The 14,048-nt window shown below is 45.1% G+C and overlaps 1 protein-coding gene and 1 long non-coding RNA gene across 9 annotated transcripts in view; one reads left to right on the top strand and one right to left on the bottom strand.

Annotated features, from left to right (window-relative positions):
* Positions 1-437: 437 nt before the first annotated feature.
* The window catches only part of LOC310670277 (uncharacterized protein), a 99,522-nt gene continuing 85,911 nt past the window's right edge, over positions 438-14,048 (bottom strand). The window contains exons 1-5 of one of the 8 annotated variants that reach the window (XR_014507554.1): positions 6,039-6,108; positions 5,100-5,259; positions 4,844-4,970; positions 1,639-3,344; positions 438-1,554 (exon numbers count right to left, since the gene is read on the bottom strand). Coding sequence is in view for 6 of the 8 variants with exons in the window: in XM_083425360.1 (XP_083281486.1) it covers positions 1,723-3,344; positions 3,954-4,037; positions 4,844-4,970; positions 5,100-5,259; positions 6,039-6,085 (2,040 nt within the window). In the remaining 2 variants the exon portion in view is untranslated. Of the gene's footprint in view, positions 1,555-1,599; positions 3,345-3,953; positions 4,038-4,843; positions 4,971-5,099; positions 5,260-6,038; positions 6,109-14,048 lie in introns of those variants that run through there. The other 7 variants (XM_083425360.1, XM_083425361.1, XM_083425362.1 and 4 more) reach the window with 7 other exon arrangements.
* On the top strand, positions 4,038-4,543 carry LOC310671186. The gene is made up of 2 exons (XR_014507874.1): positions 4,038-4,076; positions 4,124-4,543. It is a non-coding gene; the product is annotated as an uncharacterized lncRNA (long non-coding RNA).

Genomic DNA, 14,048 nt, shown 5'->3' with positions numbered 1-14,048 from the left:
ACGAGAAGATATTGTAAAAAAATGAATTCATAAAATATAAACAACATAGGGCGCTTTAACGATTACTTTCCAGTCTTTCTCTGTTTTCATTGTTCCTTTATTGCAATTAGAAAAATGGGTTTTGTGCTGCTGTTCTTATAACAGGGAGTTGGACTAGAAGACCCTGGAGTCCCTTTCAACTCCACACTTCTATGATTCTAGAGCCAATCCTGCGTGCTCCACTTTTCACAACTCTCCATTCCCAACTCTCTCTGCCAAAGATCAGATATCAAGTGACTCTCAGCACATGTTCACTCAAAATGACCCCTCCAGAGTTATGTTCTACAGACACCTAATGGTACATTATCTCTTTCATTATACTTGCTATTAGGAGACATTACCTTCATTGTTTTAATACATATATGTACAACTTTCCACACAAACATCAGAACATCAAATACACTCCATGCATTTACAATGGATTTTTCCCTATATGAGTTTGTTGATATGAGGGACAAAGTGAACTCAGTGGGGAAAGCTTGGCACACTCCATAAAACTAAATGGGTTCTTCTCTGTGAGTCCATAGGTGTTTATTAATAACTCTGTTATAACTGAAGTACTTCCCACACTCCATTCATTTAAATGGTTTCTCACCCATGTGAGTTCGTTGATGTCTTGTAAGAGTTCCGCTCTGAATGAAACACTTCGCACAATCCATACATTTAAATGGTTTCTCCCCTGTATGAGTTTGTAGATGTCTTGTACGTTTTCTACCTTCACTGAAGCCCTTCCCACAATTCTTACATTTAAATGGTTTCTCCCAGTGTGACTTTGTCAGTGCACAATGAGTTTCCTACTACAAATGAAGCACTCTCCACACTCGGTTTATATGGTTTCTCTTGCGTGAGGCCGTTGATGTACAGTAAGTTTTCCCCCTTGACTGAAACCCTTCCCACACTCCAAACATTTCTATGGTTTCTCCCGTGTGAGTCCGTTGATGTACAGTTGTCACAAAAACAGAGTTAAGTCCATTTTCACCTTTATCATAGTGTTTTCAAGAAAGACAAAATGATACAATTCTCTTCAGATTACCAATCTTTATTAACAAGTAATAAGCAATAAGGACTCATTCATCAATCATATTTTTAGTTTTCAGGTTGTCCTACTTCACCCAGACATGCTGTTATCCTGCTTATGTCATACTTTCGCCCAATTATTTTTGTTCATCCTGATTTCGCCTAGTCAATTGGCTAACTCAATAGTTCTTTATCTTCCATTTAATCATTTCTTTATCTTCTGTCTTCAGAGTCATAGTGCCATCTGATCCCACTCACTTCATTCACATCTCCATTCATATCTTCCATTCATACCATTAAGCATACTAAATATATCATCAATTATACCATGAGATCACTTGTGGTCCTCACAGACTATCCCTGATCGACTATTCCTATGATTTAATAAAGACATTTCACTAAACCACATATATTCTTTAAGAAATTAACTATATATCTGAACATTAGTATTAATATTGTGTCATTCATTACATATAAATGTTACATATGAATGGCATCCTTCATGAAAGGCACCCTTCATATTCTTGTCAGAATATAAAACAAGCATCTGTTTCGTAAGTGAAAGAACAGCGTCAACGCTACATCAATGCTGTTGTTTGATACCCTGGGAAACTCAAAACCAACTATTTTGAAAGAACACCCTTAATACTAACATAAAAACTTTATTCATACAGAGTTTATGAAAAACGCCTTTCCAGTCTCACACAGTAAGTTTTCCCCTTGACTGAAACCCTTCCCACACTCCAAATATTTAAATGGTTTCTCGCCTGTGTGAGTTCGTAGATGTGTTGTAAGACTTCCATTCTGACTGAAGCTCTTCCCACATTCCAAGCATTTAAATGGTTTCTCGCCTGTGTGAGTTCGTAGATGTGTTGTAAGAGCTCCATTCTGACTGAAGCTCTTCCCACATTCCAAGCATTTAAATGGTTTCTCGCCTGTGTGAGTTCGTTGATGTATAGTAAGGTTTGCATTCTGACTGAAGCTCCTTCCGCACTCCATACATCTAAATGGTTTCTCGCCTTTGTGAGTTCGCAGATGTGTTGTAAGAGCTCCAGTCTGACAGAAGCTCTTCCCACATTCCAAACATTTAAATGGTCTCTCACCTGTGTGAGTTCGTTGATGTTTTGTAAGCGCTCCTCTCTCAATGAAACCCTTCCCACACTCCATACATTTAAATGGTTTCTCGCCTGTGTGAGTTCGTTGATGTTTTGTAAGAGCTCCTCTCTCAATGAAACCCTTCCCACACTCCATACATTTAAATGGTTTCTCCCCGGTGTGACTTTGTCGGTGCACAATGAGTCTCCCCCCTTCACTGAAACCCTTCCCACACTCCAAACATTTATATGGTTTCTCCCCTGTGTGAGTTCTTCGATGTATAGTAAGTTGTGAGCACTGACTGAAACCCTTCCCACACTCCATACATTTAAATGGTTTCTCCCCCGTGTGAGTTCGTTGATGTCGGGTAAGGCTTCCATTTTCACTGAAGCTCATTCCACACTCCATACAATGAAATGGTTTCTCCCCCGTGTGAGTTCGTTGATGTACAGTAAGTTTCCTCCTTTGACTGAAAACCTTCCCACACTCCATACACTGAAATGGTTTCTCCCCAGTGTGATTTCTCTGATGCCCATGAAGCGTTTCCCTATGACGGAAGCTCATTCCACACTCCACACATTTGAATGGTTTCTCCCCAGTGTGAATTCGTTGATGTCTTGTAAGAGTTCCACTGTCAATAAAACCCTTCAAACACTCCATACACTGAAATGGCTTCTCCCCTGTGTGAGTCCGTTGATGGACAGTAAGTTTCCCCCTTTGACTGAAAACCTTCCCACACTCCATACATTTAAATCGTTTCTCCCCTGTGTGATTTATCCGATGCATATTAAGGGATTCCCTATGACAGAAGCTCATTCCGCACTCCACACATTTATATGGTTTCTCCCCGGTGTGAATTCGTTGATGTACTCTAAGAGCTCCACTGCCAATGAAACCCTTCCCACACTCCATACATTTAAATGGTTTCTCCTCTGTGTGAGTTCGTTGATGTCTTGTAAGTTTTCCCATATCCCTGAAGCTCTTCCTACAGTCCATACATTGAAATGGGTTCTCCCCTGTGTGAGTTCGTTGATGTCTTGTAAGAGCTCCACTCTCAATGAAACCCTTCCCACACTCCATAAATTTAAAGGGTTTCTCCCCTGCGTTAGTTTGTAGTTGTGTGCTAAGGTGTTCACTCATGCTGAAGTACTTTACAGATGGCCTCTCATAATTCTGATTGTCTTCTCCATCACCTGGTTGAAAGTGGGAGAGAAAGAGAATTTTGTTAGGTATTCAAGAAAAACAACAAGAGAACTTAACACTCAGCAAGACCAATCAGCACTTTCTCCTATTTCAACACCTCCAGCCTTCCTCCCTCTCCTATGAACCAAATTTTTGGGAAAGGTAAGGAAATCTGAAAATAATCTCCAGAACCCTTAGTATCCAGTTCTACCTTCAACTCCCATGTAACACTGTGCACCAAGAGATATCTTCTATGCTGAGGTAAGGCATCTATGGCCCTCCAGATGTGGTTGGACTTCAAGTACCATTAACCCAACTAAAGAAGTCCAATGACAAGGGCTGATGGGAGTTGGAGTGCAGCAACCTCGGGACGTACACACTTTCTCCATCTTCCCCCTCCTGTGAAAATGCTACGCCTCTGTATACAGTTTTCTCCTTCCTCCCTGATCTGTAATATCTGGCTGATACATTCCAGGAAACTGTTCACATCACCTAAACCTGCATCAGGATGCTGGAAAAGGTGGCCCCTCGTTCTGATCCAAAAGGGATCTTTTTATATTCCTATACACTGAAATGAGACATACAAAGGTACAGCCTCACAGCAAAGTTGAAGTATGTACCTCTCAATTGGTCCAGGACAACATCCCTGTATTTTTCTGTTCCAAGTGAGAAGATGAGCTCAGACTTGAGTATCAGAGTCTCTGCTATGTGGAATAAGTAAAGCAGAAATGTTTATGTCATATGTGGCTGTAAAATATTCAAAAACATTAATCCTGTGAAACAAAGACAGCAAAGTATTTGGTGGCCCATTAAAAGCTAATAAATAACACAGACCAGGAAGGCTCATGCCTGTGACTCTCTTTGTAGATTTTACATAGGGTTTTTTCGGGGGGGGGGGGTGTCATACCACAATATCAGCTTATAAACAGTTGCCTACTGAGAAAAGTACAGAGTTGCTATAAACTACAATCTTCAACATCAACTTCGGTGGGCTGGTCATGTTGTTCGGATGCCTGATTATCATCTTCCAAAGCAATTACTCTATTCCCAATTTAAGAATGGAAAGAGAAATACCGGAGGACAATGAAAGAAGTTTAAAGACGCTCTCAAGCCAAATCTAAAGAAATGCAGTATAAGCACAGAAAATCGGGAAACACTGGCCTGCTCCAGTAGGAGAATATCCTTTACCAAAGGTGTAATGGACTTTGAAGAAACACAAACTCCGGATGAAAGGGACAAACAAACTAAGGGCAAAGCATGTTTGGCAAACCCTCACTGTAATTAACTCCTGCCTGGAAACCTATGTCCCCACTGTGGAAGGATGTGTGGATCCAGAATTAGACTCCACAGTCACTTACGGACACACCATTCAGACCGTGTTCATGGATGGCAATCTTACTCATCTACGAGGGTTCTCCAATGTAGAAGACACAGCATGAATAAATGGTTCAAACAGCAGATTCACACCTCCAACAGCTAACAGCCAAGAGAGATAAAAATCTGCCCTCACCTAAAGAGGCCACCATCTCATAATTCTCCTCCATGACTTCCTTGTGCAGAGCTCGTTGGCCTGGATCCAGCAGAGCCCACTCCTCCTCCGTGAAAAACACAGCCACCTCCTCAAAGGTCAAGAGGGCCTGGAAGAAGAAGAGGAAGAAAACAGAGCTTCTCTTTGGTCCCAATTGTCCCCACTCAACACAGAGGGAGGCTGGGTGGTCCCATCTGTGCCTCTTCCCTCCTCCCTGCTCCCGTTGCTCTTTTGCTACCTGAGGAAGCTGCCTGGCTTCTCTTTCCACTCCATCTTTAAGAAGAGACTGTTCAGAGGGTGTATCGGAGATCATTGCGTTGCCAGTGGAAAAGACGGAGGAGGAGGAGGAATCATAAACCGGGCACTTCTGGGACTCTCTCAGCTGTTCCCACGATGCACTTCAACACAGGGATAACAATGCAAAAATTATTATTAATTATTATTATTATTATTATTATTATTATTATTATTATTATTATTATCTATATACTGCCCTATACCCAGAGCTCTCAGGGTAGTTTACAGAAAGGCAGATTTATTTAGGGTGGGACACATTTACACAGATGAGGCAGGGGCTTCAGCAGCAGATTTCGGAGGGGGGAGCAGATCAGGGTCCTGGAGGAGCTCAGCCCCCCCTCCCGCCCAGACCGGCTCCCTGACGCAGGAGGCAGAGCCTGGGGGGAGCAATGGGGGGGAGCAGTGAGAAGGGAGATGGAGGGTGTTAAGCAGAGAGGGGCATCACTAGGTGGAATGGGGCTGCCCCCCCCCCCTTTGAACGGAGGAGGACTGACTTCTGAGTCAACATGCACAGGGTGGGGCTGCAAATCCCTTTGTAGTTAAGTTCCACTGGGGGGGGGGACCCTTTTCTGGTTCGTCTCAAGTGTCTCCTCTCCCCCCACCATGGGAGCCTGGCTTGATCTCTGCGCTTCAGAGAAGATCTTGCAATGCAAACCCTGTTGAGGGAGGGGGACCCCACTTTGCAACAGGATGCCTTGCATTCCGCCGCCCCCCCCCCCCATTCTCACAGGGAAAGGACGGATCCCCTCCTTGCTTTCCTCCCCCCCCCCCGCAATCCTCCCGCCTCCTTTCCCAGCTGCCCTGTTTGTAGATTCAGGGGGAGGGAAAGCAAATCCGTCTCCCACCCCCCCTCCCCAAATAACCCCCCAATATCCGGCACCTCTTTCTCCTCTTCTCCAAGTCCGCTTCTCTTCCGGGGTTGTGCATGGAGACCCTCTTCCCTCCTCTTTGCTTCTACTTCCCCCGTCAAAAAAAACAACACCCCACTTCCTGCCTCTCTAGGAAACGGAGCTCATTGGCCCAGAGGGAGGGGGAGAGGCAGGAGATCCCCCCCCCTCCCTGCAAACAGAAATGCCCTTCCCAATTCCGGGGAAGACCTGTTTTCCTAGGGTGGCAGAGAAGCTCTGTATTGCCATTTATTTGGTGAACCGATCACGGGTTCAATCCCCAGCAGCGAAAGAGGAAACGCACACCTTGCTTCTGAAAGCTTCCCCCCCCCCCCGGGAAAGAGGGTGGAAGGGGTTCAGAGCAGCAACTCAAAGGTAAAGGTACCCCTGCCCGTACGGGCCAGTCTTGACAGACTCTAGGGTTGTGCGCCCATCTCACTCCAGAGGCCGGGGGCCAGCGCTGTCCGAAGACACTTCCGGGTCATGTGGCCAGCGTGACATCGCTGCTCTGGCAATCCAGAGCCGCACACGGAACGCCGTTTACCTTCCCGCTAGTAAGCGGTCCCTATTTATCTACTTGCACCCGGGGGTGCTTTCGAACTGCTAGGTTGGCAGGCGCTGGGACCGAACAACGGGAGCGCACCCTGCCGCGGGGATTCGAACCGCCGACCTTTCGATCGGCAAGCCCTAGGCGCTGAGGCTTTTACCCACAGCACCACCCGCGTCCCTGAACAGCAACTTACAACAATACTAAAAGGTGCCCAGACCCCCCCGAGTGCCGCCAAGCGTCCTTGTTTTCCAAGGACACTCCTGGGTTTACAGAAGCCATCCTGGTTTCTGATTTAATCCCGGAACGTCTTATTTTCCATAGGATGTCCCAGTATCCATTGGATAAATTTTGGAGGGAGAAATGCGACCCCTGAACCAAAGAGATAAGTAACATCTGAAAGGCAGCCCTGTATAGCGAAGCTGTTTAATGTTTATTATGTTTTCATATATGTTGGAAGATGATGATGAGGATTAGGTGGCCATATTTCAAAAAGTGAAAATCCGGACACAAAACCAGTCCAGCTTTTTCTTTAGTTTAGCCCAATTTTTTTGAACTTCTTTTGCAACAAAAATAATCATAATGCAGTTTTTGAGCCATCTTTTAGCAAAATCAGCAAAAATGGCACTGCCGACATGGGACATTTTGCCGATTTTCACCCAGCCACTGCTTCCAACGACAGTATCCTGGGTGTGTCAATCAACATTTGATGATCTCCTTCTACCAATCCACAATAGAAAGTGTCCTTTCATACTGCATCACGGTGTGGTACTCTGGTTTGACATCAACTGATAGGAAGTGCCTACAGAGTGTGGTGAATACAGCACAAGTTATTGTGGGCTGGCCCGTGAATTTGTTGGATGAAATAGCTGAAGAACGCTGCCTCAGGAGAGTGAGGAAAATTCTCAGGCGTGATTCACACCCTGGCTGGCATTTTCTTGATCTCCTGCCCTCAGGCAAAACATATAGAATTATTATTATTATTATTATTATTATTATTATTATTATTATTATTTATACCCCGCCCTCCCCAGCCAAGGCCGGGCTCAGAGCAGCTTACAAGCAATAATAAAAACAAGTTGAATGATTACAACTTAAAAACAAAATTAAAATACAACATTAAAATATTGAAACATTAAAATATTAAAATGTAGCCTCATCGCAGGAGGAGAAGGAAAATAAAGAAGAAAGAGAGGGAGGGAGGGAATCAAATTGGCTTCAAGCCAAAGGCCAGGCGGAACAACTCTGTCTTACAGGCCCTGCGGAAAGAAATCAGATCCTGCAGGACCCTGGTCTCATGAGGCAGAGCGTTCCACCAGACTGGAGCCAGTGTTGAAAAGGCCCTGGCTCTGGTTGAGGCTAATCTAACTTCCTTAGGGCCTTGGACCTCTAGGGTGTTGCTATTTATGGACCTTGAGGCTCTCCGTGGGGCATACCGGGAGAGGCTGTCCCGTAGGTACGAGGGTCCTAGGCCTTGAAAAGCACTGGGTGAATAGGCTCCCATGGCAGAGACCCCATGAGGAGCCTCGCTGCAGCATTCTGCACCCGCTGGAGTTTCTGGGAAAGCTTCAAGGGCAGCAGCATGATTAGGTTACCACCACAACTCCTCCCTCAACCCCTCCTTTCTGTAATGTATGCATGATGTTTCTGGGGGTGGGCTTGACCTAGAGGAGGGGAATTTCAAAAGTTTTTATAAGGTCTTGCACACCATTTTTCTGGGTCTTTCCTCTCTCCTGCGAGTGAGGGGAACACCCTGCTGCAACAGTACAATAAAGGCCAAGCCTACAGGCTGCTGATTTGCTCCAATTTACTCTGGTTGGTGTCTTTACTTTTTGTCCAAGGGAGCCCTCGGATTTTTCCGGTAACACATATATGTTGGAAGATGATGATGATGATTAGCTGGCCATATTTCAAAAAGTGAAAATCCGGACACAGAACCAGTCCAGCTTTTTCTTTAGTTTAGCCCAATTTTTTGAACTTTTTTGTAACAAAAATAATCATAATGCAGTTTTTGAGCTATCTTTTAGCAAAATCAGCAAAAATGGCACTGCCGACATGGGACATTTTGCCGATTTTCACCCAGCCACTGCTTCCAACGACAGTATCCTGGGTGTGTCAATCAACATTTGATGATCTCCTTCTACCAATCCACAATAGAAAGTGTCCTTTCATACTGCATCACGGTGTGGGACGCTGGTTTCACATCAACTGATAGGAAGTGCCTACAGAGTGTGGTGAATACAGCACAAGATATTGTGGGCTTTCCCGTGAATTCGTTGGATGAAATAGCTGAAGAACGCTGCCTCAGGAGAGTGAGGAAAATTCTCAGGCGTGATTCACACCCTGGCTGGCATTTTCTTGATCTCCTGCCCTCAGGCAAAACATATAGAATTATTATTATTTATACCCCGCCCTCCCCAGCCAAGGCCGGGCTCAGAGCGGCTTACAAGCAATAATAAAAACAAGTTGAATGATTACAACTTAAAAACAAAATTAAAATACAACATTAAAATATTGAAACGTTAAAATATTAAAATGTAGCCTCATCGCAGAGGGAGAAGGAAAAGAAAAAAGAAAGAGAGGGAGGGAATCAAATTGGCTCCAAGCCAAAGGCCAGGTGGAACAACTCTGTCTTACAGGCCCTGCGGAAAGAAATCAGATCCTGCAGGGCCCTGGTCTCGTGAGGCAGAGCGTTCCACCAGACCGGAGCCAAAGTTGAAAAGGCCCTGGCTCTGGTTGAAGCCAATCTAACTTCCTTAGGGCCCGGGACCACAAGGGTGTTGCTATTTATGGACCTTGAGGCTCTCCGTGGGGCATACCAGGAGAGGTGGTCCCGTAGGTACGAGGGTCCTAGGCCGTGAAGGGCTTTAAAGGTCAAAACCAGCACCTTAAGTCTGACCCTGTACTCCACCGGGAGCCAGTGCAGCTTGAAAAGCACTGGATGAATAGGCTCCCATGGCAGAGACCCCGTGAGGAGCCTCGCTGCAGCATTCTGCACCCACTGGAGTTTCTGGGACAGCTCCAAGGGCAGCCCTGCGTAGAGCGAATTACAGTAGTCAAGCCTAGAGGTGACCGTCGCATGGATCACTGTGGCCAGGTCGGGGCGGGAAATGTAAGGGACCAACTGCTTGATGCGGCGAAGGTGGAAAAATGTCGCCTTGGCTGTTGCTGTAACCTGCGCCTCCATGGAAAGGGAGGCGTCAAGGATTACACCCAAACTCTTAACAGAAGGCAATGGCACTGATTGGGCCCCCGCAAGAGAAGGGAGTTGGTCCCTCATCCCCATGCCATCCCGACCCAGCCATAGGACCTCTGTCTTTGAAGGATTTAGTTTCAATCGGCTCCCACGAAACCATCCAGCCACAGCTTCCAAGCATCTGGAATAAGAAGCATGATTAGTCGCACCAACAGGGTAAAGAACAGCTTCTATCCGTGGGCTTTTAGGCTGCTGAATGGAAAGATAACAACAGGGCAACTGACTTTCAGGTTTGGTGGGTGTGCGTCAGTAAACAAGGGGAATTAAGACTTAAGAGAGCTGAGTGGGGGGTGCTCGTGTAATCTCACTGTATACAAGTTGTACAAGTGACAATAAAGTATTTCAATGTCTGAGAAATTCCAGACATATGGAAACCCTACTGTTGAATAGGACGTCCCTATTCGGAGAAATGCCAGTGGGTATGGGGTGGTCGGGTGTCATTACAATGCGTACCTTTTTTCAAAAAGTGGGGGCCAATGGACAAAGTTGGGCTTTTTCTTTGAGCGAGCGAAGCCCAGTGGCAGAGCAGTTGCTTCGCATGCAGAAGGCCTCAGATGCAATGCTTTGCATGCAGAAGGAAGGTGCAGTCTTAATGACCATCTGTCAGGGATTATTAAGATGTGGTTCCTGCATTTAAGGGGGATGAATACGATGACCCTCGCGGTCCCTTCTAACTCTACAATTCCATGATTCACGGATACAAAGAGGGTGGTTAGGAATGGCCGTGTGTCAGTTGTGGTAGCTGCTCTATACTCCCAGCAAGCTCTATATTCTCATTTATTTAGTGAGAAATTCATTGGTTCAATTCCTGGCAGCAGTAGCGAAACACGACACCCCCCCCCCCCAATTTCTGAAAAGCCTCCTCCTGGGAAGGGGTTTAGAGCAGTAACTTAAGACAACCCTAAATGGTGGTCCAGTGTCATTTTAAAAAAGAGGGAGTTGATGGAGAAAGTTAGGTTTTGTTATATTTTCGGGGGGGGGGGGTGCAGCTCAGCGGTAGAGCAGTTGCTTTGCATGCAGAAGGTCTTGGATTCCTATTTTCATGTGTGGCGGGAGTGTACCGTGGTCCACACTTTCGGGGGGGGGGATTTTTTATCTGACCTCCAAAATCACTGAACAATCTATCCGTTCTAATTCCAGGGAAGACCTGTTTTCCTAGAGTAGCAAACAGGACCTTGGCAACCCCAACACCCTCATGCTGTTTGACGAAGTAATTACTGCTTTTCATCAAGAGAAGAAACATACAGAAAACTTTCAATAAATAAATGAAATAAATCACAGGTCTCCATGCAATGACATTCTTGTTTAGACCCCCAGGAAAAACACCCTCGCTTCGGCCAGTTTTATCTCACAGGTTTAAAAGCAAAGAGCAACCATAGGAAACCTCGGCCCTCCAGAAGTTTTAGGACTACAGTTCTCATCATCCCTGACCATGGGTCCTGTTTAGCTAGGGATCGTGGGAATTGGAGTCCCAAGACATCTGGAGGGCCAAGGTTGCCTATGCCTGGCAAAGAGGGTATTTGTCGCTTTTGTTGAACATTATGCTTCTACTCAGATTTTCAAATTGCATTTGATCCCATTGAATGAGATGTTCCCCCAATCTTCAAACAAAAAACAGGCAATAGTAATTTATCAGGGGTACCTGACCCTGGTACGGCAAGAGAACTGGAGAGTAGTTTAGGAAGGAGAAATAGACCATTACTTACTTTTCAAAATTGCTTACTGGGGTGCTGGAAAAGCTAAAGGGAAGTTGACTTCCAATTAATCTTGACGACAGAATCAGAACTTTATTAGCAAAGCCAACAGGCCACAGCTATGCAAAAATTAAAAATAAAACAAACTGAGAATAAAAGGAGGATAAGAACAAACAGAAGGAGGTCCGTCAGATGGACAAGTCTTTCACTCAGATGGTGGCCCTCAATTTCATAGCTCTCTCGATGTACCTCGCGACCTTCTCTGTTGTCTGACTATCCGTATCAGATAAGAGAAAAAACAGTATAATGTCCTGTGAGCGGCCAGGGTTGGGGAGAATGAGTGGAGTAATAATCTCATTCCTTAGGTCTTTGTAAAGGGGGCAGGATAGGAGGACGTGGGACACTGTTTCCGTATTACCATCTCTACATGGGCAGAGTCGTTTTTCAAATGGAGTCTTTTGGTAACGACCTTCGAGTACGGCAGAGGGAAGAACATCCCATCTAGCCAATGTAAAGGCACGTCTGTATTTTGGGATGGTTAATTTAAACAAATATGAAGCTGGAGAGTCAAAATGGGAAGGGTGATAGTAGGTATACCATGGGCACAGTTTCTTTAAGATAGTCAGGTTGTTTTGCCGTTCAATGTCTTTCAGGCGCTGGCCTATTAGACTCTTTGCTTTAATGAGGCCCATTGATAATAGGGATTGCGAATGCAGACCGCATGTAAGGAGTTTTTGATGCACAGTTTTGAACCACATGCTTTTATGAGGGTCTTGCATTACTAGAGGCAGTAGACCAGATGGATTTAAATTAAGACGAAGCCAATAGTTGAGTGTTCTTTGCCAGGTCTGAGTTTCTACAGATGGAAGGCAGGCCTCGAGTCGTAAAGCAGCGTTTGGAACACAGGAGGGGACGCCGAATATCTGCCTTAGGAATTTAGACTGAACAGTTTCAAGACTGGAGCAGTGGTTCCCCGTCCAGATTTGTGCCCCATACAGTAACTGCGCCAGAGGTTTTGCTTGGAAGACTTCAAAGGCTGCTGGGATGTATCTGCCCCCCTTCGTGTAGAAAAAGCGCGACAGCATCTTAATACTTTGAGCTGCTTTTTCTTTGGCATATTTTTGATGGGCATCCCAGGACCCGGTCGACTGGAAAACGATACCCAGATATTTGAAGGCTTTAACCTGTTCAATTATCTGGTCATCCATCCTCCAGCTGTACTGTCTGCATTTCCTTGCAAAAACCATGGTTTTGGTTTTCTGATAATTTATTGCCAGTTGCTCTCTCCTACAGTATGCTGAAAATTCACCTATGAGCCTATTTAAGCCTATTCTTGTTCGAGATAGGAGTATCGCATCATCAGCATACAAAAGCACGGATATTGATTTGTCAGCCAGTTTGGGGGCATGGAAGTCCGGAGATGACAAACAGTTGACCATATCATTGATGTAAAAGTTGAATAGAACTGGGGCCAGGATGCAACCTTGCTTGACCCCCTTGCTGACAGAAACTGGTCCTATAAGGTGGCCGTTTAACGAAGTTCTTACATGCAGCACCGTGTCTTTATATAAACAGCTGATCAGAAATAATAGTCTTTTGTCTATACTTGATGTGCTCAATTTGTCCCAGAGTCTTGCACGTGGAATTGAATCGAAGGCAGCCTTTAGATCAATAAAGGCTGCGTATAGCACCCCACGGGATTTTTTGGCATATTTGTCAATTAAATAGGCTAGGGTGAAGCAATGGTCTATAGTGGATCTGCCCTGCCTGAAACCCGCTTGCTCTTCCGCTAGAATAGCTTCGGTTTCCAGCTCTCACTTCCATACATCATGACGATATGACTCCACTAATGAGGTGATCTCCTTGCCGGTGATAATTCACAGCCAGATTTTTACATAGCTGTCAACTTTTCCCTTTTCTTGCGAGGAATCCTATTCGGAATAAGGGAATTTCCCTTTAAAAAGGGGAAACATTGACAGCTATGGATTTTTATCCTCAATCAAATTCAGTGGACATTTTGACCTCTGCTTCATTTTGTAGGTTGCAAGAGGCAGCAACAAAAGAAGTGTTATAATTCTGTGGTCGGCCTACTACACTTCCCTTCTGACTGTTCCTCTCAACACAAGCCACTAATTAGGGGGGGAAACACCCAAATTCTTGCAAGACAGAGGCTTCACTGACTTCACAAATATGGGGTTGTTCAGCTCTGGCTTCAAAGCCAAAAGAGGAATGAGGTAAAGGGTCATAGCTTCTGTGGTGTAGCTTCTGTTTTCCACCCAGAACAGTGGTGTCCAAACTTTTTTCAAAGAGGGCCAGATTTGATGAAGTGGAGGGCCGTGAGGGCCAACCAAAGTTCTTGAGCTTTGTTTTAGGATTTTAACCCAGGAGATAAACTGCCACAGAGGCAGATATTTTATACATCAAACTTTTCAAGCACAGTGGAGTAAATAACCTCCTGCTGCCCTTAATTGTGATGTTTGCACTGTTGTTCCCAAAGGTAACATTT

Source organism: Podarcis tiliguerta (assembly GCF_965153285.1).
Source record: "Podarcis tiliguerta genome assembly, chromosome: 2".
NCBI lineage: Eukaryota > Metazoa > Chordata > Lepidosauria > Squamata > Lacertidae > Podarcis > Podarcis tiliguerta.
Note: the sequence above shows the minus strand (reverse complement) of the source record. Positions and strands in the feature narration are given on the sequence as shown.